The sequence below is a fragment of the Humulus lupulus genome, chromosome 8 (genome assembly GCF_963169125.1).
Source record: "Humulus lupulus chromosome 8, drHumLupu1.1, whole genome shotgun sequence".
Taxonomy (NCBI): Eukaryota; Viridiplantae; Streptophyta; class Magnoliopsida; order Rosales; family Cannabaceae; genus Humulus; species Humulus lupulus.
This window is the reverse complement of record NC_084800.1, coordinates 31,091,723-31,118,715: the sequence shown is the minus strand read 5'-3', so window position 1 is coordinate 31,118,715 and position 26,993 is coordinate 31,091,723. Positions and strand designations below refer to the sequence as shown.

The following is a 26,993-nucleotide window of genomic DNA, read 5'->3' as shown; positions in this document are numbered from 1 at the left end:
AACCCATAAATAACATTCTTATTACCATTCGATTCCATAAATGAAGTCCGAGACTAATCTCGTGCTCTCGGGACCTCCAATTCCACCACACGGGGTGGTGAAACCGTCCCCCGAGCCCCTGGGCCTATGCCCTAAAACTACAAAAACCTAGGCCCCTGAAAATGGCTTGGCGTCGCAACACAACCTAGCAGGCGCTGCGGCTCGGAAGAACAGCGTCACGACGCTCTTGCGCGAACCCAGAATATCTGGGATTTTTCCACCATTTCCTCTGAACCAAAACCCTGCAAACTCACCACAACTCCAAACCAAATCCAGAACTATACCCCACAAATATTTCCAAACATAATAAACAACTTATACACCCCAAAACCAAGCCAAATCCTACCTCAACCCAAATCAAAATTCAACCATAAGTTTAAAACTTAACCAAAACTTAAACCACAACAGAATTTTACCAAAAACCAGAGCACAATCTTACCTCAACTGAGAATCACGACCCCTGAGTTGTTTCCAATTCAATCCTAGCTTCAACTCCCTTCAATTCCAAGCCTTTTCTCCTTAAAAAAAAATCAAAACTCCTCAAGAGCTTCAAGAGATATATAGAGGAACGAGAGAGAGTGTGTGTGTGAGTGAGCTGAGTGTGGTTTCTTTGGTTTCCTACCTCTGAAGGAACTCAGTGACTAAGTCACTATTAGGAAGGAAAGGACCAAAATTGTAATGCCCCGAATTTCCTAATAAGGGTTAGGACCTTGATTAGGAGGCCAGGAGGGCCATAATTGATTTATGATGTTATTTAATGATCATATGCATGTTTATGTGAATTATATTATTATATGATGGTAAATGCGTGCATATGGGTGTATTTATAATTATAAGGGTATTTTGGTAATTTGGTCACTGTGGGCGTAATTGTGTATTTTGGGTGCATGGTTGTGATTAATTAATATAGCCATATTATAAGGTGGATTGGTTCGAGCTATTCGGCATGAGACGATCATGAGATGTAAGTGTTCGGTCTAGTCATAACGGGTTTAAGTTCGGGGCTCGGGGTGAGTCTCGGGGTCATTTTGATGATTAGAACATTACTGGGAATTAAAGGGTAATGGGATATGATTTATTGGCATTTGAGAATATTGAGAATAGCGGGAATTGGAGAGCGTTAATTATAATTAACGAGATAAGCGGGAAAGGACGGTTTTACCCTTGGGAGTGTTTAGGAGCCTTTATTTGACCTAGGGGCAAAATAGTCTTTTCACCCCTAAGTTATATATCGGCCTTTGGAGTTTAGAAGGCTGTGGAAGTGTAAAAGACAGAGCATCATTATCCTCATCCTTCTCCCTCACCCGTACACCATTTTCTCTCTTTCTTCCTTTGGAATTTTGAAGCCAACTTGAGGAAACAAGCTAGGAGATCAAAGGTGGGAACTTAGAAACTTAGTTCAACCATTGAAGAGGGTTTAATCCCAAGTTTGAGGTAAGAATTCATTCATGAAAACAAGCCATACTCTGTTTTTCTTTATAGTTTTCAGCTTATAGTTTTGGTGTGGATAGTTGGAATCAATGAGAGTTTTTGTGTAAGATTGATTGGGTTTTGATGAGGGTATGATGTAGATGAAGTTTAGGGGTTGAATTGGGTGTTTTGGTAAGGTTTTGGATTGGTTTGGAGGGTTGGTTTCAAGAGAAATCGCAAGGAAGAAGAACCCGAAAGTTTCTGGTCTGTAATTGGCGCAGCAGCGCTAGGCAGGGCAGAGAGCTGGGCTCTCTGACTTGGAAATAGGGCTGCAGCGCTGGTCCATTTTTCAGCAAGCCTATTTTAGGGCTCGGAATGATCCTTAAGGCTCGGGGTTTGGTTCCTTTGCCCCGTTTGAGCATATTAAGATTCCCGAGAGTGCGGGATGGATTCCGGGAGTGTGGTTTTAGATTATAAACATTTTTATGATTTATTTTATTGATGGGGTTCTATATTTGGTTATGACTAGGTGACCGCTAAAGGATCAAAGGATTGATCGTTCTCAAGGGTCGTTCTTTTACTAGTTCTTGCTCGAATCTGAGGTAAGAAAACTGCACCCTGTGTATATGTGACATGCATGATTATTCTTGATGCATGTTGGTTGATTATTAAACGTGACATGCATGGTTATTATTGATGCCCCATGCATGTTGGATTGTTAAATATGATGCATGTGATGCACGAGAAACATGTGGTTAGGACATGATTTGTATACTGAGTATGATATCGTTCAGAGCTTGAGCCTCTGTGTTTGTGCATGGTCCTAATTGTACTAGTACCTGTTAAGTAAGCATGTTGAATACCTTGTTTATGGATAATGAACATGTGATATATGTTTAGTGGCATGGCTTACTTGTGTATGGTACTGATTTATTAATCAGAATCGGCAATGGTGTCAGATCCGTCTGTGAGGCTGTGACTTATTAGTTAAGTTCACAACGGGTTGAGCACCGGTCGTGTTTCACTGACCTGAGGGTCAGAAATGGCATGAGCGTCGAGGACGCAGGGCCGAATGAAGATTAGATCTAATCGATATCAGCATTGAATGGCTCTATGGCATTAATGCTGGACCGACCCTAAGGTCGATGAACTTATAAGCGCTTGACTAGTCTAAGACTAGCACTCAGAGCCAGGGCATAGGGCCCCGGTGACTGTCTGTCACATGGCTAGGGAACGCTGTTCCATAGTTACGACTCTAGAGTCGGGAGGAAGGTTATGTTGGTGACCAATCACCATGCACCTATCCTGTTGAAGCTAGTGAGATGCTCACTCATTTGTTAAGCCCTGATGATCCTATCATCACATGGCTAAAGGGTGCTGTCCCCACATTTGTGACTTTTGTGATAGTCACCTATTTGCTTGGACTGTTGGTCCTGAACAATTGATCACTGTTGATATTATATCATATTGTATTGTGTTTTCTTGCTGGGCTTCGGCTCACGGGTGCTATGTGGTGCAGGTAAAGGCAAAAGAAAGTTGGACCATCCTTGAGTTGGAGAGCTTAGGTGATGATGTGTACATATGCAGCTGCTCGTCCGCCACGGCCGAGGTTTAAAGAGGAACTAGGGTTAAACCCTGTTTTGCCGCTTAGAACGGCCTGTTGTAAATATTTTCTTGTAGTAGACTCTGAAATTATAGTTTTGGGATCTCAATGTATATATTAAACGTTCTAATGAAACGTTACATCTTAACCAAAAATTTTAATCCCTAAACCGCTAATCATACTTAGCTACACAATTTTGGCCAAATAACTCGATTAGCGGGTTTAACACTGTTTACGAGGCACACCGTAACGGTTCCTGGAGTTGGGGCGTTACAAAAATGCCCCTTGCCCACTAATGTACTCTTCAATGCCCTCAAGGGCATATTAGTCATTTGCCACTTTTCTCGCTAATCTCAATTAACGTCTCATAATTCCCGTTACTTCCAATATCCTCAAATAATTACTAAATAATTCCCCATTACCCGATAAATCTCGGTAATGTACTAAATTACCAAAATACCCCTAGGCTCACCCCGAGCGAGGTATTTTGACATCGTTATGACTATACCGCTAACTTGCTCCCAAGGATCGTCTCATGTCGAATAACCAAAATATATCCACATAATGATGTGGTCTCAATCATATAATACATATATATTCAAATATGTCATCAACGTGCCAAAATTACGAAAATGCACTTCTAATAAGAAATAGACTCACATGCATGCTTAATACACATAAACATGTAAATACTGTTATATTATAATAGAACTTACATAATAAATTAATTATTGCCCTCTTGACCCCTAATCAATACACTGAGCCTTATTAGAGAAATTGAGACGTTACAATTAATGATAAACCTCAATTGATATCTCGCCAAAGAAATTGAGTTTTAATCTCATAATATTTTTTTCTCACGTTCTTTCACTTTTAAACACTTGTCATATTATAAACTTTTTTTTTATATAAATATCATATTATAAACTTAGTTATATATAAAAAGTTTTAAATCATGGTATTTTTTAATTGCATGGGTAAAGGTTTATTCCAAGGTAAAGGCCATATTAATTAATATAGGAAAATAGGTAAGAAAATAACACTTTAGTTCCAATGATTGCAATTTTTATATGTTGTTTAGATTTTCTTTAGATTTGGCACATAAGTCATAAGTGCACAATTTTTATATAATATTATTGAATAGTAGGGAGGCCCCCTTAAATTTAATTTCCATGAATAGTGGTGGATAGAATTTAATGAGTTTTAAGAGTAGATGTTTTGTTCGACTAGCATACAAAGATTTGTTTTGTGGACTACGGAGATTGTAGCTAGGCACAAGTATTGCTATGATGTGACAAATTACTTTTACGAAATAATAATAAATAAAGTAATATATTTTCCCGAAATTATAAATTCAGATATAGAAGGGTTGGTATATCTAACATACACGTGTCTTACTCTAAAATTTCTTGGAAGGTACGTTGTGGCTCCACGGACCCACTAACACTAATGCAAGTCGATTTCCACAAATTTATTTATGATTATTCTTTTAAACGAGACGTTTTTACCATTTTAGTTACTCCATGTTGTTATAATCCTATTGGTAAATAAATACTAATACTTGTACATTTTTTATTTTATACATTATGGTTATTGATTTCACTTTATTTTTTTAATGATACAGTTCCTCATTTGATAGAGATAAAAACATTGCCGTGAAGAATAATAAACTAAATGCGATGTGTGAAAATATGATATAAATTTCATTTCTTATGGAAGAGTTAATTGTATAGTTTAGAAAATAACAGAGATTTTACTTCTAGCTTTACGCAATAGAAGAAAGAGAAATTATATTTATATATATAAAGAAAGGATAATAGTGTTTTTTTATATATATTTATATATATATCCATAGAGTTCTTATTATTTATCAATCATGAATAGTTTTCAGTCTGATTTTTTTTTGTGATTGTGTATATTGTAACTATTTACCGAGATTTTCGGCAACTAGAATTATTAAAGATAAGAGAGCTTAAAGAGAAATGATTTAGAAAATGCAAGCAACGTTTTTACGTGGTTGGGACGTTAATGAGCCTTAGTCCACGAGTCAGTTGTATTAGAGTTTATAGAGCTTTTGACAATGGAGTTTTCTGCAAGTTTGAGCAGAGTAATTGCTTACAAGAAAAACCTGGGGATCTCCCCTACTGTGCACAACTAGCACTATTTATAGACAGTCTTGTGCAATGGGCTTGGGCTGGACTAATCCTGGCTCAATAGAGATGTAATCATAGTTTGCTCGCTAATGGAGCCATAATACAAAGTATTGAAATATACAACATATATTAACCAAGGCCCATTGGGCCAGCCCAAACATGATCACATTATAAGACTCGCGACAAACAGTAGCTTCAGTCTGGGTGTTACGGTCTACGGGGAAGCTTCGGGGGACAAGATATGTCAGTGTAGTGGCGGCACTGTATCCCAGGAACAGTGTACGCTCCATGCGTAACTTCTTGTTCATAGTTGAGGAGACCAACTTCTGTGTTTCTCGGGGACCTGTCAGCTTCAGGGAAGACCAAACTTTCCCTATCCGGACATCTTGTCCGGGTTCATTTACTGATGGCCCGGTTCATTCTGGACGGGGACACCTTGTCCGGGTTCACTTATTGATGGCCTGGTTCATTCTGGACAAGGTCTATCAGGACTTTCTTCTTCCCTGTTCATTGGGCTCAGGATGGGCCTGGATCTCTTTGAGGGAGCCCATGCACCCATGGTGTCACGCCACGCGTCCCGGGGAAAACAAGGATAACAGTAACTATTTAGAGTATCCAGCAAATTTTCAGAAAATTCCGAATAGTTTACAGTACTGAAAACTAGGTTCAAAGATGTTGCTTTCCACGCGCATAAAAAAAATTAGTCACACGTGCAACAACATGTTTGAACTTAGTTTTCGGTACTGTAAACTATTCGAAATTTTTTGAAAATCTGCATATGCTCTAAATAGCTACAATATACACGGTCATAAAAAATCGCGCCAAAAACTATTCACGGGTCGAGAACACTGAAAGCCCTACCGGTAGGGCTTAAAGTGAAATCCTTATAAGAGAATTCCCCAATAAATATATATATATATAAACTCTAGATGGAAAAATGATTTATGCTGTTGGAGGAATTTTGTAACAAAGTACTCAAATATAGTTTTGAGCACTCAATAAATAAAGCAAAGATACAAAGAATTATGGTGGTTCTACCAGATATTCGAGCTTATCTACACTATGTCTGAATTCAATTTTCTTTTTCATTTATCAGATTACCTATTTATAAGAAAAATAAACTTTCCTTTTTGTTTTGTTTATTTTTTTAAACTAGGTATCTTTTAATCATTTACAATTAAAATGACAAAAATTAAAATAAATGCATAATCTTTATATAATAATTATAATAAGTGTACAATTTATAGAATCCACTTTTTCTATATTTGAAACACGTATGTTAATTGTCTGATTCTGCTGGTTGAATGTTTCCTCAACGAGTGTCCTGATTTCAAGGAGTTCTTTAAGGGAATCGTATAAAAAATGTGAGCACCCTGAAAGTATTCACATTGTAACACGCAATCACATCGTCATGTCTATATAGAATCGTTTGACATAATCATATGCAGATTGCCTCGCCTAATATATATTTATTAACAAATATGGTGCGAATCCACTCGTGCGAATCCACTAGCAATATAATTTCTCGCACTAAGGGTGGAAATGCCCACAACATTTTAGTATTTTGTCATATATATATATATATATATGAAGTACAATAAATTAAGAAATATAAAAATATTCATATTTAAATCTTATAAAAACTTAAATCTTCTTAAGTAAGCTAAGCTAGCAAAGTAGGCTTGTTGCATCGTTATAAAGTTAAATTGGCTAGTAAATTTTGTGTGAACCACTTCAATTATATATTGTAATTTATCTAAACAATGAAGTTTAGTACATCCCTCGTATAATGAGTTTTGCTAGCTTCTGTCTTTTTTTTATATTTTGTAATATTAAGTCTTAAAAATTGCTTTTTATCAGCTAGGTCTTTAATATTTTTAAATGGTATTAATTGAAACTTAAAGTTTTTTTAGATGTGCTTTTAATTTTTACAAATTATATCATTAGATCCAAAAAATGTTATTCCTATATTTTAAAACTTATAAAAAAGGATATAAAAAAATGTTAATCAAGCTTAACATATTTGAGACATTTTATTTATGATAAAATCAAAACTTATTACAAACATTCTACATGTTCATAAAGTTCTTAAATTTATCATGAAAGCAAAAAACACAACCAAGGAGGCTCAAATCATATTCATAACAAAAAAACATTAACATTCAATTTTAAGAACACCACAAGCAAGAAGGATAATCTAATGATGGTTAATAATTAAGTCATATTTTACCATGACATTTTTGCCCTAATAATGACTTTTCTTAGGATAAAAAAACAACCTTGTTTGAAGTTAGATTTAGGTCTTAAGACCAAAAGGAAAACTACTGGCTTAGAATATGCATCAATTGTAGAGCAAGTAATCCAAGTATTCCACTCCCTTTCTTTATCCCTTTATATTCTACCGTTGAATCTAATACTATAAACGTATTAAATTAGCCAAAGTTACATCATTTGCATTAATTAAACAAAATGCATATTAAAAAATTTGGTATATGACCTCTGGTAGAGAGCGAAGCTTACATTGTTTTTTCATATTAAAAAAACAAAAACATAAAAAGGCCAAAATGCCCACAAAGCAAAAAAATAAAAACAAAACTTAAAAAAAGGGGTTTGACTCACTCAAGGCGTCTAGGCCTTGCCTTATCCACAAGTAGTATGGTTGAGAAAGCTGAGAACTGGACTGGAGAAAGTGCAGAAAGCAAAGGATAAAAAAGATAGAAGAGTTGAGATATTATTAGATTCTCACAAACACAGACACAAACACAAACATACCTGACCAAAAAACAAAAACAAAAACAAAATCTACTACACTTTCTCTCACTTTTTAACTTACTAATTACAAAAGAAGAAAGAATCCCAGTCCAACCAATATGAATATAATCTCTCTATTTTTATTTCTATTTTTATTTTTACCGTTTATGTTATTTTGCCGCCGAAACTGACAACCATCCTCAATCGTCGGATTATTTAAAGCTCATCAAGTCTAGAGTGGGTCCCTTCTTTTGATGGGGATGGACCCCACTTCAATACCATTCCAAAGGGAAAGAAAATGATTTCTCTTCTTTCCTTCTTTCGTTCCTCCCACACCTCCACTCTCTTTTCCTCTCTCTCTCTCCTTCTCTTTCTCTCTAGAGTCTAATCCCTCATCCCCACCATTTGTTTTTTTTTTTCATAGCCCACTTCTTAATAGTATTGCTCACTCACCTTTGAGTCATTACAAAGCGACTGAAATTCCAAATGGGTACCCTCGTTTTTGTGATTTGGCTTCCAAATCTTCTTGCTTCTGATCTGTATATTTCTTAAATTGTTGCAATTTGATTGTGGGCATTCTTGGTTTCTGTGTTGGAATAGAGGGATTTTTTTGTTGTTGCCATTTTTGGCTTTTGGTTGTACTTTTTTTTGGTCGTCTTGAAATCGGGTATAGAAGTAGGAGACCATTGAAATATGGTGGGTGGAGGCATGAATTTGATTACTACTGTTATTGGGTTTGGTATGAGCGCAACATTTATTGTATTTGTTTGCACAAGAATAATTTGTGGGAGACTTCGGAGGAACGAATCCCGGCCTATGTTCGAGATTGAATCCAGGATTGATCTTGAACAGGTATGTTTGATTCTGTCTCCTGATATTTTCAACTATATTATTGGGTTTTAGTGGTTTTATCCATGTATGAATCTCGTTAGAGACACTTACTTCTGTATAAACACACACACATATATATATATCTAGTATATTGTATGTGTTTGTTTTACATATGGGGGTGATCCAGATATCAATTTGCACCTCCGTAGCTTCTTCAGAGATGAGAGATTTGATTTCATCCAGGCTTATTTTTTCCATGGGAAAATATGATGCTGATATAGTTATTATTGTTTTGATATGAGTTTTTTATTATTCAGAGTCAAGCTCTGAAATTGATGGAAACAATTTCCCTCTCTTATTCTTGTACTGGGGATTGAAATGGTGAAGAAACGAAACTTTGAAAATAAAATTTACTTTTAGCTGAAAATGGTTAAACATTGCTGAAGTTGGAAGATAGCTGAAATATCTAATGAAAATTTAGGACAAATATAAACCCCCTTGTTGTAATTGCTTGCTCGGTTTCAGTGGTTAACTAAATATAGATAGATATGGACATTGGTTGACTTCTTGGGTTCTAAATTTATACCCTAATGTTGTGGGAGGCTTTGTGAGAAAAATGCAAAGTTGCATTTTCTATTTCTTGTATTAAGCTTGACGTTTTTACGTTTTTTTTTTCTTTCAATCTGTTAGTGGTTCAATTTGGAGATATGGATTTTAAGCTTTCATTGTTTGCTGGCAGCCAGAGCACCAGGCTAGTGGCCTTGAACCTGTTTTGGTTGCTGCAATTCCTACTATGAAATTCAACCATGAGGCCTTCAGTTCTATAGAAGACACACAGTAAGTTTGGCTACCTGCCCACCTCTATATAAGTGATAAACTCTTTAACTATATAGATATAAATTATCATCTTTACCAAAATTTGGCCATAAAGTGATGTGGCGATTTGGGTCCTCACTTTTCATATGAGGATGAAATACAAGACTAGGAATTTCTGTAGCATGCTGTTAGAGTTAAGAACCGATTCAGTTTACCAATAATCCTTGATACAGGCTAAGAACTTAAAAAATGTGCATACAAGCAAATGCTGAGCGCCAGTGTTTATTCAAGAATGCCTACATTCACAGATCAAATCAGCCAATTTTTCTGTTGAGAAAATACAATCTTTTAAAGTTTTGAAACTATAAACTGCAGTTCAAGGCCCTTCTTTTACCTATTATCTCTGCAATTGATTGACACTATTTTCAACCTTAACTATGTAGAGGTAATGAATTTGCACTTTTCGTAGTCCTAATAAGAATGGATTAGTCGTCCTACTCTGATTAGGAATACGTATTTTACATACTTTAGCAGTTGTAGACACCATGCTCCACCTGATCGCTTAACGCTGAGCATTAGAAATTAAGACAAAACTTCTTTTGCTTTTTAAACTTTCACAAATATGTTAATCAAACTCAACAGTTTATTGGTCTTTTTATGTAGTTTCCCTTCTCCATGGATAACGCAGGTGAGACTGAAATTTTATTGTCGCTTTTCTGATGCAGGTGCTCAATATGTTTGGGTGAGTATCAAGAGAAAGAAGTGCTAAGAATTATGCCCAAATGTGGCCATAATTTTCACCTCTCTTGCATCGATGTATGGCTAAGAAAACAGTCTACTTGTCCAGTTTGCCGTTTGCCATTACAAGAGTCTATGGGAACAAAACATGGCAGACCAGTAATGTTCACTTCGGCTCAGTCTTTTGATGAGTCTGAAAATACCCCACATGAACATTCTCATCAGTGGCTATTACCTGGCCCTGAACGATCATCAGTGGCAAACATTAGCAACCAAAGTCATATAGAATTAGAACGATCATCTGTGGCAAACATTAGCAACCACTCTGAAGCTGAACCGACTACCTCTGGACAATCAGAAACAAGGCAATGATAACACAAGTTTAGCTCTTCTTAAATGTTACACGTGGCCCAATGGGTAATGCATTGTTTTCTTTCCTGGAAAAGAAAAAGGTGAGTTCGGTGGTGAGAGTAGTAGCTTTTGTTGTTTGTTTCCGAGTGGTGATAACTTTATATATTACTTTTCTCCAAGTTACCAGGGTAATGGAAATCGATGGTAGGGCAGGAGGTCTTTAGATTTGGAAGTTTTCTCAATACTTTTTGTACATATGATTCACCTTTCTTTTGTAGCATTATCAGACTGAAGTCGTGCTAATTTACTGTGACATAATCCTCACAATTTAAGTATGGAATTACAATCATAAGTATTCAGTTTTTACTGGTTAGTGAAATTAGTCTTTTTCTCCATGAGATTCGTAAGTTGATCTTTTTTTTTTTATTTTAAAAAAAAACATCTTTCAGTTAACATCACAGAAGCGAGTTTTGATTAGCAACATTTGAAAACTGCCTCAAGACCTACTGCAAGTTATTAGTTAAATCCCATTTTTCTGAAGCTCAATGCTAGTTAAGAGGAAACAAACTAGCAGAAGAGAACTGCATCAAACGTGATATAATGTTTAAAAAAACTGACGAAGAAAGAAAAATTCACTTTGAAGATGGTAACTGCGGATTATTCTAAATAAAATATCAATGGGTTTTTGACAGATCAATTTGCACTTGGGTTCTTTCTCCCATTTGACACGAAAAGGTTTGGATAGATTAACAAACAAAAGCAGTGATTGGGCCAAGTTTTACGATAAGGAGGATTATACATGCCTTTATACCTCTAAAATGTCTCACTAGTGTCCGTTATGGAGTTAGAATGATCACAAACATCAAACCGGCGAAGTGAAAGAAATCAATGCAACAAAGTCTTATATATGAACTCAGTGAGTTAAAAACAATGAATCAAACCTATGACTACGAGCTGTCTGTCTTATCCACCTCTATTTACAATATCAGAGGGCATTCTTCATTCATTCATCATACATTTACTACCCAATAAAAACCTTGTTTTGGAGAGCTGACTTCCTCAACGAGCTCGACATTGATCCATTCTTCAACTATATGAAAACATATCACAACAAGCTGTGATGATGTGAGAAACTATGAGTTATAATTTCCCTTGAGACTGCAACTCGGAAGGATCAACCAGGCCCTCTAACACAACAAGCTTGTCCAAGAGTGCAAGCTTCTCATTTTCAAGGGTGTTAACCTCCTCTTCGATTGCTCTCAAGTCTCCCCCCAGTGAGCAACTCTCTTCCTCAAGCAGCAAATACTTCCGCCTGAGTGCTCGATAATCGTTCCCAGAAGTTGAAGAATCCGGCACAGAATCTGAGTTTGACCTATCTGATTGGTGAACCAATGGAGAAACCACATTCGTCACATTTCTTTTAGGAGCCTTTGGCACTGCTTTCATCGGCATAGAACCTTGTACATCTTGACCTGCATTGGCAGCAAGCATAGGAGCCTTTCGGTGTGGTGTCTTCTTCTTTCGAGGCTTATGATTCGATATTTCATCAGGTTGTAACATCCTTGGATCCTGCATTTCTCCCCCAGTGCTACTACGAAGTTGAAAAAGAAAAAAAAAAGTGTAAGCATCAACAGTCTTAAAACGGAAAAAAAAATCCCATATTATAGAAAGAAGTAAAAATATCTAACATTAAATTTTATAGTAATACAATATCAAATGAATGCCACAACATTTAACACCAGTCCTCAGCTTAATAGCCCCCCGAAACACAGTTGTATTATAAATTAGCGGTCATTTGCAGATCTTGTTATGTTGATGATTTTAATATGTATTTATAGTACAGTTATTCGTTTACCCTAAAACTAGTACAAAAGTAAAAACTAAGCAAGCTAGTCAACTATGAAAAATAACATTGGAATGATATTGAGTAACGTTTCAAAACCAGAAGTTCATGAAATAATTTCAAATTTCATGTTTCACAGAGTCAAATTCTTCTTCTTAATCCACCAGAGCCAATCAAATATAAAAAAGAAAATAAAAAACCCACAAATCAAAAATCGAAATTAAAATAAAAAAATCATGGCCTAAAATATAGATTAACACTCCTGAACTTGTTTTGTAAACCGAATCTAAAACACAAATACCAATAAACCCACATGAAAAACAACAATTATAATTAAAAAAAAAAATCATACCTTCCGCGGAGGAAGAAGAAGAAACCCTCAAATTTTGATCCCAAAGTTTATGCCTAAAAAAAAAAATAGGCCAGAAACCCAACAGACAAAAAAAACCAAAAGAGAGCCAACAACCTGTTTTGAATTACAAATTTCGCATTAAAAAAAAACTTTATTTATTATCAAAGAAAATAAACAAAGCTCGGTTTTTTATTTTGGGTGCAAAGATGGAAGACGGTTACAGGGAAGAGAGAGACGTAAGAGGAAGAAAGTCCCGTACTCCTACCCGTGTGATAAGCCGTTGGATTCATCTTATCCAATGGTGAAACAAAGTTTGCTACTGAAAGACACTTTAACCCTCAATTAAAGTCCTGAGAAAAGTCAATAGAATCTGGCAAATTTGTAAAAGACTACATCGATTGAGTTGACTCATTTGACTCAATGAAATGTTTATTGTTAAAAAAAAAATTATAAAAAAAGTTCAAGACCAATTTGCAAAAAATAAAAAGTTCAGGATGGATTTGCAAATAAGACTAATTAAACTTTTGGAATAATAATTAGGGCATTTTTCTTTTCTTTTTGGTTTGAGGTGGTGTCTTACTAAAATTGGCTATAGTACCATTCTATTTATTTCTTTTCAAAAGATAATCACCATTTTAATTGCTATAATGATTCAAAATGTTTTCATATAATGATTTTTTATATATTATTTTTAATAAATTAATTATTTAAATAATTTTTTTTACATGTATTTTAAAAAATTGTAATTTTTGTACACCTAATTTAAATTTTTATCTTATTATTAGTTATTAAACAATAAAATTATACATCTTAACACATACTCTTAAAATATATAATAAAGTAAAGGGAAATTCCCTGGTATACTAACATTTACTATAAAATTTCAATTTTACGGTCCAAGTTTTACTCTTTTATATTTATATTGTATTTTTTTCAATTATACTATTTCACTAATTTAAAATTTTCAAAAATACGATCTACTTAAAGCTAATATACTTTTTTATTTAAACGCTGTTGTCTACCACTTACCAACTTTGTTATATGATGATATGTATTTTTATCAATGCCTCCAGATAAACACAATTGAGTTTGTAGGTTTGCTTCTCTTTATTAATTCATTGACATCATTTTTATTGTACTCACATATGTATATATATATTATTTATTGATTAAAATGATTATAAGTACGTTCCATTTATAAGAGAGAATTGAATCAAATTGATTCCACATTTTATAAAAAGTTCTATATATATACATATATGATGAGAGTTATATACTTGTAGAACTAATGTTATTATAACAATATTAATTTTGAAATAAAAACTTATTAAAAATTATGATTAGGTTGTTTTTTTTTTTAAGTTGACAAAAAATATGACAAACAAGAAATTTTCCTAATTAATCTGATGATTTTTTAAAAAAAAAACAATCAATATAAGATCAAAGCAACATGATAATATATGAGGTTGCTACAATTAAATATTAACACAAACATAAATTTAATTAACCGTAACAACCTCATATGCAACCTAAACTCTATAGTAACCTTATTAAACTTTATTTTGAATTCATCATATGTCTAATGATGTTGTTTATAAGGTTGTTTTGGTTGCTTTATTAGATGTTTCGGTTGATTTGTCAATTTGATAAACAATGATGAAAAAAAAAGTTATTTGGATCAACTTAAGCAACCATACTAGCAACCTTATATGCAACCTCAGCAACATGAGATGCAACCTCAGCAAGCTCCTATGGAACACCAACAACAACCTTATATATGCAACCTGAGCTGCAGCTACCTCATAAACTTAATAAAATAGTATATGTTTCTTTTAATTTGTTCTGCAACCATTAAAATTCCTAAGCAACCCATAATTCTCATAAACATTTTATAAAGCAACCCTTGAAAATTCTAAAGCAATTCTATGTAATAACTTATTAAGCAACACATAAATCACACATCTTAAGCAACTCATAAATTAACATGTTAAGCAACCCTTGAAGCTCCTTACGCAATCCTTAAAGCAACTTCATAAACAACTTATTATGCAATCCTAGAAACTACTTAAGCAATCCATAATCCTCACAAAACAACATGTTAAGCAACTCTCTAAACTCCTAAGCAATCTGTAATCCTCATAAACAATCTATAAAACAAACTCTTAAGCAACCCTTGAAAATTCTGAAGCAATTCTACATAACAACATATTAAGCAACATGTTAAGCAACTCATAAAACAAACTGTTAAGCAACCATTGAAACTCCTTACACAATTCTTAAAGCAACTTGATAAACAACGCATAAATTAACTTATTAAGCAACTTTTGAAACTCCTTAAGCAACACTGAATAACAATCTATTAAGCAACCTTAGAAACTCCTTAGACTACCCATAATCCTTATAAAGCAACATCTTAAGCAACTCTTGAAATTCCTAAACAACCCATAATCTTCATAAACAATCTATAAAGCAACATCTTAAGCAACCCTTGAAAATTCTGAAGTAATTCTATATAACAACATATTAAGCAACATATAAAGCAACATGTTAAACAACCTTAAATATCCTAATCAACCCATAAAATAACCTATTAATCAACCCTTGAATCTCCTTACGCATTCATTAAAGTAACTTGATTAACAACTCATAAAGTAACATGTTAAGCAACCATTGAAACTCCTTAAACAACCATATAATAAAGTTTCATTTTTGTAGTATCAACAATTTCAATTAACAAGTCCGATTACGAAATAACACTTATCACCACAACTCAAAATTAGAGGGAAAAAATATTGAAGGTGGGAAGAAAAGCATTGAAGGTTGCAACCTCCTTTATTTTATTTCTTCAAAACAAAGACTTAAAAAAATGAAGGAATAATTAATTAATTTAATTAAAATAGCATCATAACTTCACATGGACATTTCCAAGTTTTCAATTTTACACATTTAAAATTTTCACAATTATAAAATTTTCCCCAGTATTATATTAATAAAATTGTTGATCTTCAACTTTATTTCAAGTGACATATATAATCATGAAAATGAGAAGATCAACAATATCAATACATACTATATACTTGTTTTTTTTTTTTTATAAATGCAGCTACTCCACGTGTTGAACATATACCCACATAATTTTACCTGTACAACACCCATAATTTATGATAATATATATATATATATGATTTAGTTTATATATATATATATATAAATGAACATAAAGTTTCATACATGGTACTCATGTGACATGGAATCTAAAAAAAAATTAATAATAACAAAACATACTACATATACACATGTTTGACTATGCTTTATTCACTTTTAATTAGACCAAGATTCACATTGTTTGTAATACTTACTTCAAATGCGTACTATTGTGCAAATCGTATTTTTGCAAAACATCTTAAAGGAATATATTAATGAATGAATTCTTTAATTACCGTATTTTTGCATTAAAACTTTTGTATATATGTATTAATGAAAAAAGCCCTAATATATATATATGATTTAGTTTATATATATATAAATGAACATAAAGTTCTATACATGGTACTCATGTGACATGGAATCTAAAAAAAAATTAATAATAACAAAACATACTACATATACACATGTTTGACTATGCTTTATTCAATTTCAATTAGACTAAGATTCACATTGTTTGTAATACTTACTTCAAAAGCGTACTATTGTGCAAATCGTATTTTTACAAAACATCTTAAAGGAATATATTAATGAATGAATTCTTTAATTACCATATTTTTGCATTAAAACTTTTGTATATATGTATTAATGAAAAAAGCCCTAAAGTAAAAGTAAAATTATTTTTTTTATTATTATTAAAATATTTTTTTTACAATTATATTTTTTATCTCAAAAATATTAAATATGTGAACATGTAAGTCGATATGTGATTTATTCTATATTATATTTTTATAACTATATAAATTTTGAACAATGTCTTAACATATAAGTACAAATAATTTTATTTTGGCAAGTTAGTCCTAATTTTTTTTAGTACATTAGTCTGTAAATTTTTTTAGTAAATGTCCACAATTTTAATTTTCTTGGCAGCAATAGTCCTCCACCATACACTGTCAAAATTTTAGGAAACCAACTTCCCAACTTTTGTATAATTGGGACCTGCTATGCAAATCTCAAAAGTAATTATATCTCCACTTTTATGAGACACGTGTCTCAGGTAGACGATCCCATCCTAGTCGTTTGTCTGTTTTCATCGCTGAATAACAGACGAATGAAAACCCAGCAATCAAAACGACACGAGTCCAGCAATTAAAACGACACGAGTAACAGATCACCGACCCCGGTTCGGCGGCCGTCCGACCCGTAGAAAGAGAACTTTTTTTTTTTCTAAGGTGATAATGGTGGCTCATCTGGGAGCCATAGCTCCACCTTCGTGCTTCCCTTATCGTCTTACTCGTCTTCCTCGACTCTCCTCTACCAAGCACAAGCACAGACCTTTTATCAGTAAGAATATGTCATCAAATTTGTGATTATAAAAGGAAAAAAGTAGTCCTATTTAACATAACAAATGAAGGAAACCGGAACGCGGATGGCGTTTTAGCTTTAATTTTTCTTCTCCATGAAGAGTTTAGTTTTATATGCGGTCACAGTTCAATTTTTTTTGGAGTATACCCATTTCTTAATTCGTCGCAATCATGAATGCGCTTTCTCTTTTAATCTTAGCATTTGCTATTGGAGTTTGTCTGTTATTCTATAATGTTCCTGGGTTTTTATATGGTTTAACATGTACATATTTATAATGTTTGGTTGGATTAATGTTCTTATTCACAGTGTCAATTTGATTTTCATTTGTTGTATCTTGTTTTTGTTTTTTATTTTGTTGACACACAAGACTATGGTATTGCAAATTTACTCTCTGAACGCTTCTGAATGTTTATAAACTGTGTCAGTGTATTTCTTGAGTTATTTGAGTTCTAGAAGAATTTACATCTTAACGGTTGGCAATTATTGATTGTTATAAATTAGAACTTTAATGGAACTGATTTAGGTGAAAAAATTAGCTGCTAAGCTGCATTCTTCAGCCTTAAATTTCAAATACCAGGACCTCTCTTTTGCTAACTAAACTCATATTTTCTTGAGCTATTTTACAGTGAATGCCATGAGTGATGATCCAATCCGTGAATGGATTCTCTCTGAAGGAAACGCGACGAAAATAACAAGAATTAGTCCTGTAGGTGGTGGTTGCATCAATCGTGCCAATCGCTATGACACTGATGCTGATTCTTTCTTTGTCAAAACAAATAGGTATACTATACACACTTAGTATTGTCCTTGATCAGATTATTCTGCTCACAATGACCGATCCAATTATTGCAAAATTTGTTTCTGTTAGGCCATTGTTGTTATAGATGCTACTACATTAATTATAATTTCAATTTCAAATCATTCAAGTACTCATGCTTTATAAAACCCTGAATCAGGAGTATTGGACCCTCAATGTTTGAGGGAGAAGCTCTTGGATTAAATGCCATGTACGAAACCAATTCAATTCGTGTACCAAAACCATTCAAGGTCGCAAAATTTGAATCTATTAATCTGGTAATAGTTTACTAGCTATGAGGGCAGACTTTAGTTGAATATATTCTTAAGCATTGTAGGTTGGGTCCCTACCTACGGGTGGTTCTTACATTATCATGGAGTTTATTGAATTTGGTTCATCTAGAGGTGATCAGGTGAGGATTACTAAGTTTTTCTATAAGTTAAATGTTGCTACAAAAAGCTTGCCTTCCAAGTTTATTGAATTTATTGGTCTTCAGTCTGTTCTAGGAAGGAAACTTGCAGAAATGCATAGAGCTGGAAAAACAGACAAAGGCTTTGGTTTTGATGTTGATAACACTATTGGAAGGTACTTTTATTGGATATTGAAAAAACATGGTTTCTGTCAATCATTCATAATCATATACTTGGGAACCCACAATATTGTGGAATTTTTTGACTAGTTAAATTGTTTATGCTAAATAATTTATAACAAGATGATTTGATGGTTTCCTCTTATCTCTGCAGTACTCCACAGATAAATACTTGGGCGTCAGATTGGATTCAGTTTTATGGAGAACATAGATTGGGCTTTCAGTTGAAGCTAGCACAAGACCAGTATGGTGACAGGACCATCTATGAGAAAGGTGATCTCGTTAATTGGAAAATTCACTGTTCATGTCTGGTTGTACTTACAACTCACTGTAAATAATTTAAATCATTTACATAAAATGAAACTATGCCATGACTGTAAACTGGAAGCATAGTTTTAGTTCGGTTCTGGTTCCCTTAGATTAATATGATGTTGAACACACTATGTATTTGATAGAACTCAGCCAATTCTATGATATTCCTCTTCTTTATTACTCACACTTTAGTCCCCAAATCAGAGACCAAGCACAAAGACAGTGTACAATGGCTTATTCGAGATAGCCAATCTCCTTAGGTTCCAAAATGCCCTTGTCATCTCAATACCAGCCTTTATACTCTATTATACATTCTAAAATCCTAACAAACTGTCAGTTACAAACCCACACTGCAGCCACCAAATCAGTGCTAACTAATTACAATGCAACTAATTCAGTTATCTCTTTTCCGCCTCACATAAGCGAACCATATTGGAGGTCTATCAGTATTCAAAACCTTATTTTGATTTTGTTGTTATTGGTGGTCTGCTTTGTTACTATGACTATTTAACTGGGTCTTGAGAATCCTTAACATTTAATTATAGTTGATAAATGATTTATTGACTATGGGTTATTGTCATCCATATATTCAGGACAAAGATTGGTGAAAAGTATGGGACCCCTTTTTGATGGTGTGGTGATAGAGCCATGCTTGTTACATGGAGACTTGTGGAGTGGGAACATTGGTGCCGACAAAAATGGAGAGCCTATTATACTTGACCCTGCATGTTATTGTAAGTTGTAACGAGGCTAATGATAGTTACGCATCTTGCTAGAACAGAATTCATTGAAAGTGAACTATTAAGTTGAAGACATTCTAAAACTAATATATGGTTGTAATTCGCATGATAAGTTACACATAATGGAATTTTAACCGTTTGGAAGCTTTAAATTCTCCAAATTGCTGCTGTTTTCTGTACCAGCTATTCTGCTTTTTACTAGGATGATATTAGTCATTATTGAAAGGAAAATATGAAGAAGGGAATCTGTATCTTTCATATCTAATTAATGATTACAAGCTATTACGTATATGTATAATTAGCTAGCTCTCATTACAAAATTAACCAACTCTATAACAGAGCCTAACTATAAATTTTGATGAAAGGAGAATTTAGGTTACACAAGTTGAGGTTGTATTAGAGTGAAGGAACAAAAACAATACTTGTGTAACTTGATGATTACGACTTTTACAATACAATACCTTTTTAGTTTCGAATCATGTAAGAGTTTGGTCACGACTCAAGAATTGGTAATGATTTTTCAAAAGTTAAACTTGGTTTCACTTTCATGTGCTATTTTTCTTTCTCTTATAGATGGACACAATGAGGCCGAGTTTGGAATGTCCTGGTGTGCTGGCTTTGGAGGATCTTTTTACAGTGCCTATTTTGAGGTAATTGTCATTTCCAGTTCAGAACTGAAAAGAAAACCGTTTCTTCTGTTGTCTATAGAGACTAGACCTCATAATATTGATATAAATAACTCTGGTTTCTCCTAAAGTAAATGTAAATCTAAGAACAACCAACTCAAGCTTGCCTAATCTAAGTACCAACTCACAAGTGTTTCATCATTATAGAGTAATATGTGTGTGTTTTTTTCTCCAGGTGATGCCCAAACAACCAGGGTTTGAGAAGAGGACAGATCTGTATTTGTTGTATCATTACTTGAATCATTACAATCTTTTTGGTTCTGGCTATCGTTCTTCTGCCATGTCTATAATAGATCACTATCTACGGATTCTAAAAGCCTAGGCCTTCCTTTATTTGTTTTTTTTTTTTTGGTGACCAAGTTCAATATCAATGTATATTGTATATACCATCTAGCTTGTCATTTATACTATTTTGATCAATTGAACTCTAAAAGCCTAGGTTGAACTTTGTTCTTGTTGCATTATTGCCTTTGGTAAATGTTGATCGTTTGACAAAAATGGTTTCTAATGGCAAAAAAACAGCCATTTGAAAAATTAACTGAATTTATGATAAAATCTCAATTTTATTTGTCTTTTGAGTTAATCTCAATATTGATTTGAATGTTAACCCAAAGCCAATTAACACAATTGGAATATTGTCCCCAGCTAAAAATACTAATTATCCAAATTCATACATTAACTTCAAAAAATTATCATCCATTTACCTTCACACATCCAAACACCGCGTTTTATCATGACAGCAAGCTGGATGTCTTGTGTTTATACCCCTTTTGGTGTTTCTCATAAATTATCTATCTACCCACTTAAAATGACCTAATTACCTCTAAAAGCACAACACAACACCAAAAAAAAAAAAAAGAAAATCTCTAATTCAAAAATCATCCCTCTCATCCCTTCAAAATTTAGAAAGAACTTCACATACAAAATTTAGGAACTCATTGCCCTTCACATTGTAACTTTAGTTCATCAGGAAATTAATAATGGATAAATAAATATACATATTTAATTGAGTGTGTTATAAAATAATTTTCATCATTTTTTTGAGTTGCTATGAAAAACAATTAGAAAAAATAAATTTATATTGAGTTGACGAATTTTCACCTGAAGTATGCGAAAAGAGAAAGTGCTAATTTGAAATTAGTGGCGTCTTTGCTAACATGAATACTTTAGTAGGAAACTTAATTTTGGATAAAAGAAAAAGAAGCAAGTGAACTATAAAGGCAGCATAGACCAGATAACTCACTCACTCAGAATTAAAAAAAAAAAAAGCCTAACTCAAAACCTTTGATTTACTCTAGTAATTAATTTTCCGAACTCGAATCACCATCCTTGGTCTGAGTCCTAACTCGTAACTCGACTCAACCATGGACGAAGAAGCCCCACCATCTCTACCAGACCTTATACTCTCCATGGAGGAAGCTATCCTCGCAGCCAAACAACTCCCCACCACCGCTGACCCCACCCACCTTCTCCAAATATACTCCTCCTTCCACCAATCTCATAAACACCTTTCCACCTTCCTCTCTAAACCCCAATTCCCCCAACCCCTATTCGCCACCGCCGACGCCGTCGTCAATGGCAATGAGCCGATGCAAGTGGGTGATGACGACTACGACGATGTCGAACAAGATAATTACAGAGGCACCGTGGACAGTGTGGAGGAGAAGATGAGGGACTGCTTCATTAAGAATAAGCGTCCCAAGCGGCCGCTTTCGCCTTCGGCGGTGGCCATGGCGGAGGAGAGAAGGTTGAATGATGATGGGTTTCATGGGGTCATTGAGGGTTTTGATCCTTATGCCACGAGGTTGAGAGCTCTGAACCTTGTGTATCAATTTCATGGATGAGAGAGGGAACAGACATAGAACTCAGCCCCTAGTCACTTCTTATATTCATTGTGTGTTTATGGAAAAGAAATTTGTAGATGAAAAAAAAGAAAAAGAAATATTGTGATTCAGAAGAGCTGAACAGAAATGTACACTACGTTACAATGAGAAACCTGTTTTCCTACTTTCCTAATCCTGGGAGAGTTTTTGAGTTAAATCTTTGAATGGCAATTATTATTTTCTTGCACTGAGTCGACACAATTTACAGATATATCAATTGCATTTTTCATTTCATTTTATTTTCTTATATAATGACGATGTTTACGCTGTCAAAGCAAACAAGAAGATGAATTTTCCCATTTCTGTTTGCTAAAGATCCAACACAAAATAAGTGGTGCAACATAAATTATCGAACCTCTGTTTGGGGGGCCAGAAAATTCTTTGATTCCAATTAATGCAGCCGAGTGCCAATTCCTTTCATCAGCTGGAACATTCTGGATTGGATTGTCAATCTAATTTTCCATCCATCTTTAGCCATAGTTGAGTGTATGTATAGTTTCTTCTCTAGCTTAGCTTTAGTAGAACGACCAGATTTAAGAGTTAGATCTCCATAATCAAATTGTGAAGCTTCACAAAATCATCCACAGTAAGCTCTCCTGGTCTCGACTGTGACATGAAATGTTTGAATTTTAAGGTAAGTTGGAGAATGAGAACATAAAGTTGATTTAATTGTGAGGATAAGATAATTGAATACCGTAGCTGGAAGACCAATGCTTCCTAAAGCGTTCTCGATCTCAGTTGATGAGCATAAATGCTGAAGTGATTTTCGCAACATCTTTCGTTTTCCATTGAAAGCAGAATTGATCTTTATCGACAAACAATAAGAGAAAGTTAGCAGAAATTGGGTAGATTTAGAGAAGCATGAACAAAGGTAACTAACCACCTGTTTTGACATAGCTTGCAACAAGATAATGCAGAGAATAACTTAACATGACATTACAAGATAATTTATAATGAAATTCTACAAGTTAAAACGCTTAATCATGTCAGAAAGTAAGCAACCATGGAGAAGAAGCTTTTGGTGGAGGTAACTGAGGGGTAGTCTTCGGCTCGCTTCAGCCTAAATGTAACAACAGCAGCGTCAACCTGCACTAGCATAAGAAAGGATCAGAGCAGCCTCAATTCATATAAAAGACCAATGTACATGATGTTTGTCTACCATGTACGTGCATTATGTGAAGGCAAAACAAATAGTCATCTTTTAATGTCTCATTTGTTGACAACTTGACATAATATGTTTAAAGTACATAGAGTGACTGACTATAGAAACAGAGAGCTGAAGCAGTTATCTATAGGAATTTGGGTAGAATTTCCAATAAAAACACTATGAAATACACTCATAAGCATATTGAAAAAATGGTCCATGGTAATTATTAGCATTTAATCTGTATTCCTGAGATGATAGATCACCTACGTTAGGCTGAGGGAAGAAGTTTGTCCTTGGCACCTTAAATTTGAATTCAGGATCTGAAATAGGATTTCACAACAGAAACCTTGGTATTAAATCCAAAAAAGGAGAAACTGCATACATAATGTCGCACAAATTTTCATAAAATAGAATAGTGTAAATATCTAGAAACCAGTTTTAAAACTATATTTATTAGAAAGTATCCCTTCAGGTAATGTTAGTAGTTTTTATGAGACCTGGAGTCAAAAGTACAAATACAACGAGATTGTAAAAAGCTCAACTATTTTCTGTAAAAAAAGAATTTTAAGTAATTTCTGCTTTTATAAATTCCAAATTACCACCAATCGTTATACAACTTAGAAGCACGACAAAGTTGGCCAACAGAGAAGTAAACAAATTTTAAAGATACCTGAATAGAAATTGACAGAGATGTTGATTGGTCGGTATTCAGGTGTCCCCAAAGACGATTCTACTAATCGCAGAGCTGTCTCCTCCTGAATAAATTTTAAGCACATAGCCATATAAAGCAAGGATACAGGTTCAGTAGTTCATTAAGATGTTTCAATTCATACTTGCTTTTATGATGCTGTGGGACCATAGAGCTTAATTTTCAAAGATTACCAACAAATAAGGCATTTTCTAATTTCAAGCATTTAGAGTTATTTTCTAAAAAGGTTGGAAAGCAGAAGGCCTAGAGGTGATGATGCCCTTATTTTTGGAAGAGCTCATGATCTTCTAACTAGCACAAATATTTACATTAACAATTCAAAATTAACATAAAGAACGTCTTGGAGCCTGCCATTGGTATGATGACCAGATACGAAGACAGAAAGAATACAGTCCTAACATAATTCATAAGTGAAACGACTTTAGCCATGAATACTTTTTTAAGAAATGGACCATGACATATAAACAACAAGAATGTAGATTCCACAATGAACCATGAGGAAAAAGTAACAACCTGGAGTAAGAGAACAACTTCTGAGAATATGTCACCCATTGGAAGAAGTTGCTTAACTACATCTGTACTTATATTAAATGGAAGATTTGAGACTACCTGCACATTGAAAAGTCACACAAGTACACTGGTAAAACAAGTAATTATTACTATTAATTTTACTTGGGTTATGTAAGCAAAGAAACAATCCCAAGGACTTCCAAAGGCAGCTAAAGAGAACAACTACTTCCTTGTTAAGCCAATCTACTTTGACTAGGTCTATTTCATCCCAAAATAAGACTCTTAGAATAGGTTTTTGGAATACCAGTGTGGGGACTTGGCATTCCAAAATGAAGATGCCGTGTTCATTGGTAATATACTTGCCTGTGATGCAGTGAAAAACAGACTAGATTTAATTCTCAAGCTCAATAGATATAAATATATCCTCTAAAGTGAGGTCCAACATATGTAAATTTCAAATATATTCTAATTGGCCGTCAGTAAAAGGAATATCCCTCCTATGAACTACGGCAGTAAAAGAAAATCATATTAGACCTCTGGCTTTCTGGATTTTCTTTTTCCCCTCTTAAAGTAGTCTCAACTTGGTTGACTTCTTTTCGAAATTCAGAAATAATAAATTAAAACAACTTTAGGTGTATCATTCCACAAAGGAAAAAAAAATACATGTGCAGTAATAATAGTGGAGTAGTGTTCTCACTTTTGCATATCTTGAATTTATGTTCAGGGACTTTGCACTTTCCATAATCGACAGCACGTGTGAGCGAATGTGGCATTTGAGAAAGTCCTCGGAGATTACCTTTAAGTTTCAAGGAAAAGGATAATAAGAATGCCTGAGAAATTAACTACTGAACTTGCTTTGATAAGAATACGGAATGAAAGGGACTTGCAATACATAAAACAAATGAATCCAGCTTCCCAAAACTATTGTGATATGCATAGCTCAATTCTTAGCTGTACAGAAAAATGACTATAGAACTGGTCCCTGTAGAATAATTTATTTCATTTTGCAACAAAATATTTCCCACTCTTCAATAAAAGCAATAAATTTACTAATGCTGGAAAGAATTCTAGACATAATAAACATATCACTTTCACTAAAACTCACTTTTATCACCAAAATATTGTATACCTTAAAACGGTTGCCTGCAAATCTTTCACTAACAAGAGCAGCCATGTGAGGATCCTAAACTCATTAACAATACATGAAATCAGTCTGCAATATCATCCAGGATCCATATAATTTGAAACATTATATATATAACAAAAGAGTTTGGGAATTATTCCAGTTACAAGTTACAACAACTGAAACAACTTCAGAAAAGCTGAGAAACAGTTAATCATGTGATTTGTCATGTGCAACATATTTTAAAACTCAACAGTTTGAAAAGTATTTTTAAAGTTCACAGTATAGAGCTTATGATTTTTCCCACTAACCTTCTCAATTGCGAGGACATAAGCGCCTGCATTGATTAAAACGTTAGTCAAAGACCCTGTTCCTGGCCCAATTTCTAATACCAAATCACCTTCTTTAACCTCGGCTGCTATGGAAAGCTGCTCGTTAACCTCCGAGTTCAACATGTAGTGCTGTAAACATACACAAAAGGCCAAAACCCAGGGCAACAGAAAAATTATTATATACTAGAGTACTACAGAAATCGTATAAACAATGCTCGACAAAATGTCTCAACCAATTTCTACGTGTTAGCACCCAAATTCAATCAAACCCATTTTCAAAATTAAAGAGAAAAGGTGATTTTGAGCCATATTACGCAAACCTTTTCTAAAATCATTTGGAAAACACTACTAAGTCATTTCAATTTTCACTAAGTTTAACTTTCCGCAGCAACCAAACAAAAGAGCAGAAAGCAAACTCAGTACACGGATGGCAATTCCTTTCTCGGGAAGCATACTGAGAAAATATAAGTACAGTAGGAAACCTGGCCAAGAGATTTTCTTGGGAAGCGGCCTTTAGAGTTGAGAGCTTTGAGAATTGCGTGGTAGTCATCTGGGCCATTCCTCTTCTCATTTCTTGTTCTGGAGCAAGCTTTAATGTACGGACAAGAGGGTCTTCGAGAGCCTTCTGGGTTATTGGGCAATGGTAGTGAAGGTTTTAGCCTCTGTTTCGTGGTCGTTGCTATAGATATTGGCGGGAGATATTGGAGGAGATGAAGTGGTGAAGTCATGTCGTTTGGCTCTACTGATCCACACAAAGACAGTGCTTCCAC

General features: G+C 34.1%; 5 protein-coding genes across 6 annotated transcripts; 3 read left to right on the top strand and 2 right to left on the bottom strand.

The window, feature by feature from the left end:
* The first annotated feature begins 8,287 nt into the window (after positions 1–8,287).
* LOC133796641 (RING-H2 finger protein ATL5-like) lies at positions 8,288–11,087 on the top strand. Its single transcript, XM_062234242.1, has 3 exons — positions 8,288–8,808; positions 9,527–9,624; positions 10,329–11,087. Exons 1-3 carry the CDS (start codon positions 8,650–8,652, stop codon positions 10,711–10,713), a joined length of 642 nt encoding a protein of 213 aa, XP_062090226.1. The 5' UTR covers positions 8,288–8,649; the 3' UTR covers positions 10,714–11,087.
* Positions 11,088–11,568: 481 nt separating this feature from the next.
* On the bottom strand, positions 11,569–13,150 carry LOC133796642 (uncharacterized). Of its 2 annotated transcripts, none has more exons than XM_062234243.1 (2): positions 12,888–13,150; positions 11,569–12,283 (listed from the first exon to the last, which is right to left on the bottom strand). In XM_062234243.1, the coding sequence occupies exon 2, from the start codon at positions 12,265–12,267 to the stop codon at positions 11,833–11,835; it is 435 nt and encodes a 144-aa protein (XP_062090227.1). In that variant the 5' UTR covers positions 12,268–12,283; positions 12,888–13,150; the 3' UTR covers positions 11,569–11,832. The 2 variants fall into 2 exon arrangements, with proteins under 2 accessions (XP_062090227.1, XP_062090228.1); XM_062234244.1 differs by having other exon boundaries at positions 11,569–12,280.
* Positions 13,151–17,101: 3,951 nt separating this feature from the next.
* LOC133796639 (protein-ribulosamine 3-kinase, chloroplastic) lies at positions 17,102–20,968 on the top strand. Its single transcript, XM_062234240.1, has 9 exons — positions 17,102–17,375; positions 18,023–18,176; positions 18,353–18,443; positions 18,530–18,604; positions 18,689–18,777; positions 18,936–19,054; positions 19,687–19,827; positions 20,407–20,483; positions 20,695–20,968. The coding sequence occupies exons 1-9, from the start codon at positions 17,270–17,272 to the stop codon at positions 20,839–20,841; spliced, it is 999 nt and encodes a 332-aa protein (XP_062090224.1). The 5' UTR covers positions 17,102–17,269; the 3' UTR covers positions 20,842–20,968.
* Positions 20,969–21,658: 690 nt separating this feature from the next.
* Positions 21,659–22,589, top strand: LOC133796640 (uncharacterized). The gene has a single exon (XM_062234241.1). The coding sequence runs from the start codon at positions 21,884–21,886 to the stop codon at positions 22,361–22,363; it is 480 nt and encodes a 159-aa protein (XP_062090225.1). The 5' UTR covers positions 21,659–21,883; the 3' UTR covers positions 22,364–22,589.
* LOC133796638 (ribosomal RNA small subunit methyltransferase, chloroplastic) lies at positions 22,450–26,993 on the bottom strand. Its single transcript, XM_062234239.1, has 10 exons — positions 26,706–26,993; positions 26,203–26,352; positions 25,898–25,951; positions 25,466–25,564; positions 24,772–24,867; positions 24,220–24,304; positions 23,817–23,869; positions 23,405–23,488; positions 23,097–23,207; positions 22,450–23,008 (listed from the first exon to the last, which is right to left on the bottom strand). Exons 1-10 carry the CDS (start codon positions 26,949–26,951, stop codon positions 22,943–22,945), a joined length of 1,044 nt encoding a protein of 347 aa, XP_062090223.1. The 5' UTR covers positions 26,952–26,993; the 3' UTR covers positions 22,450–22,942.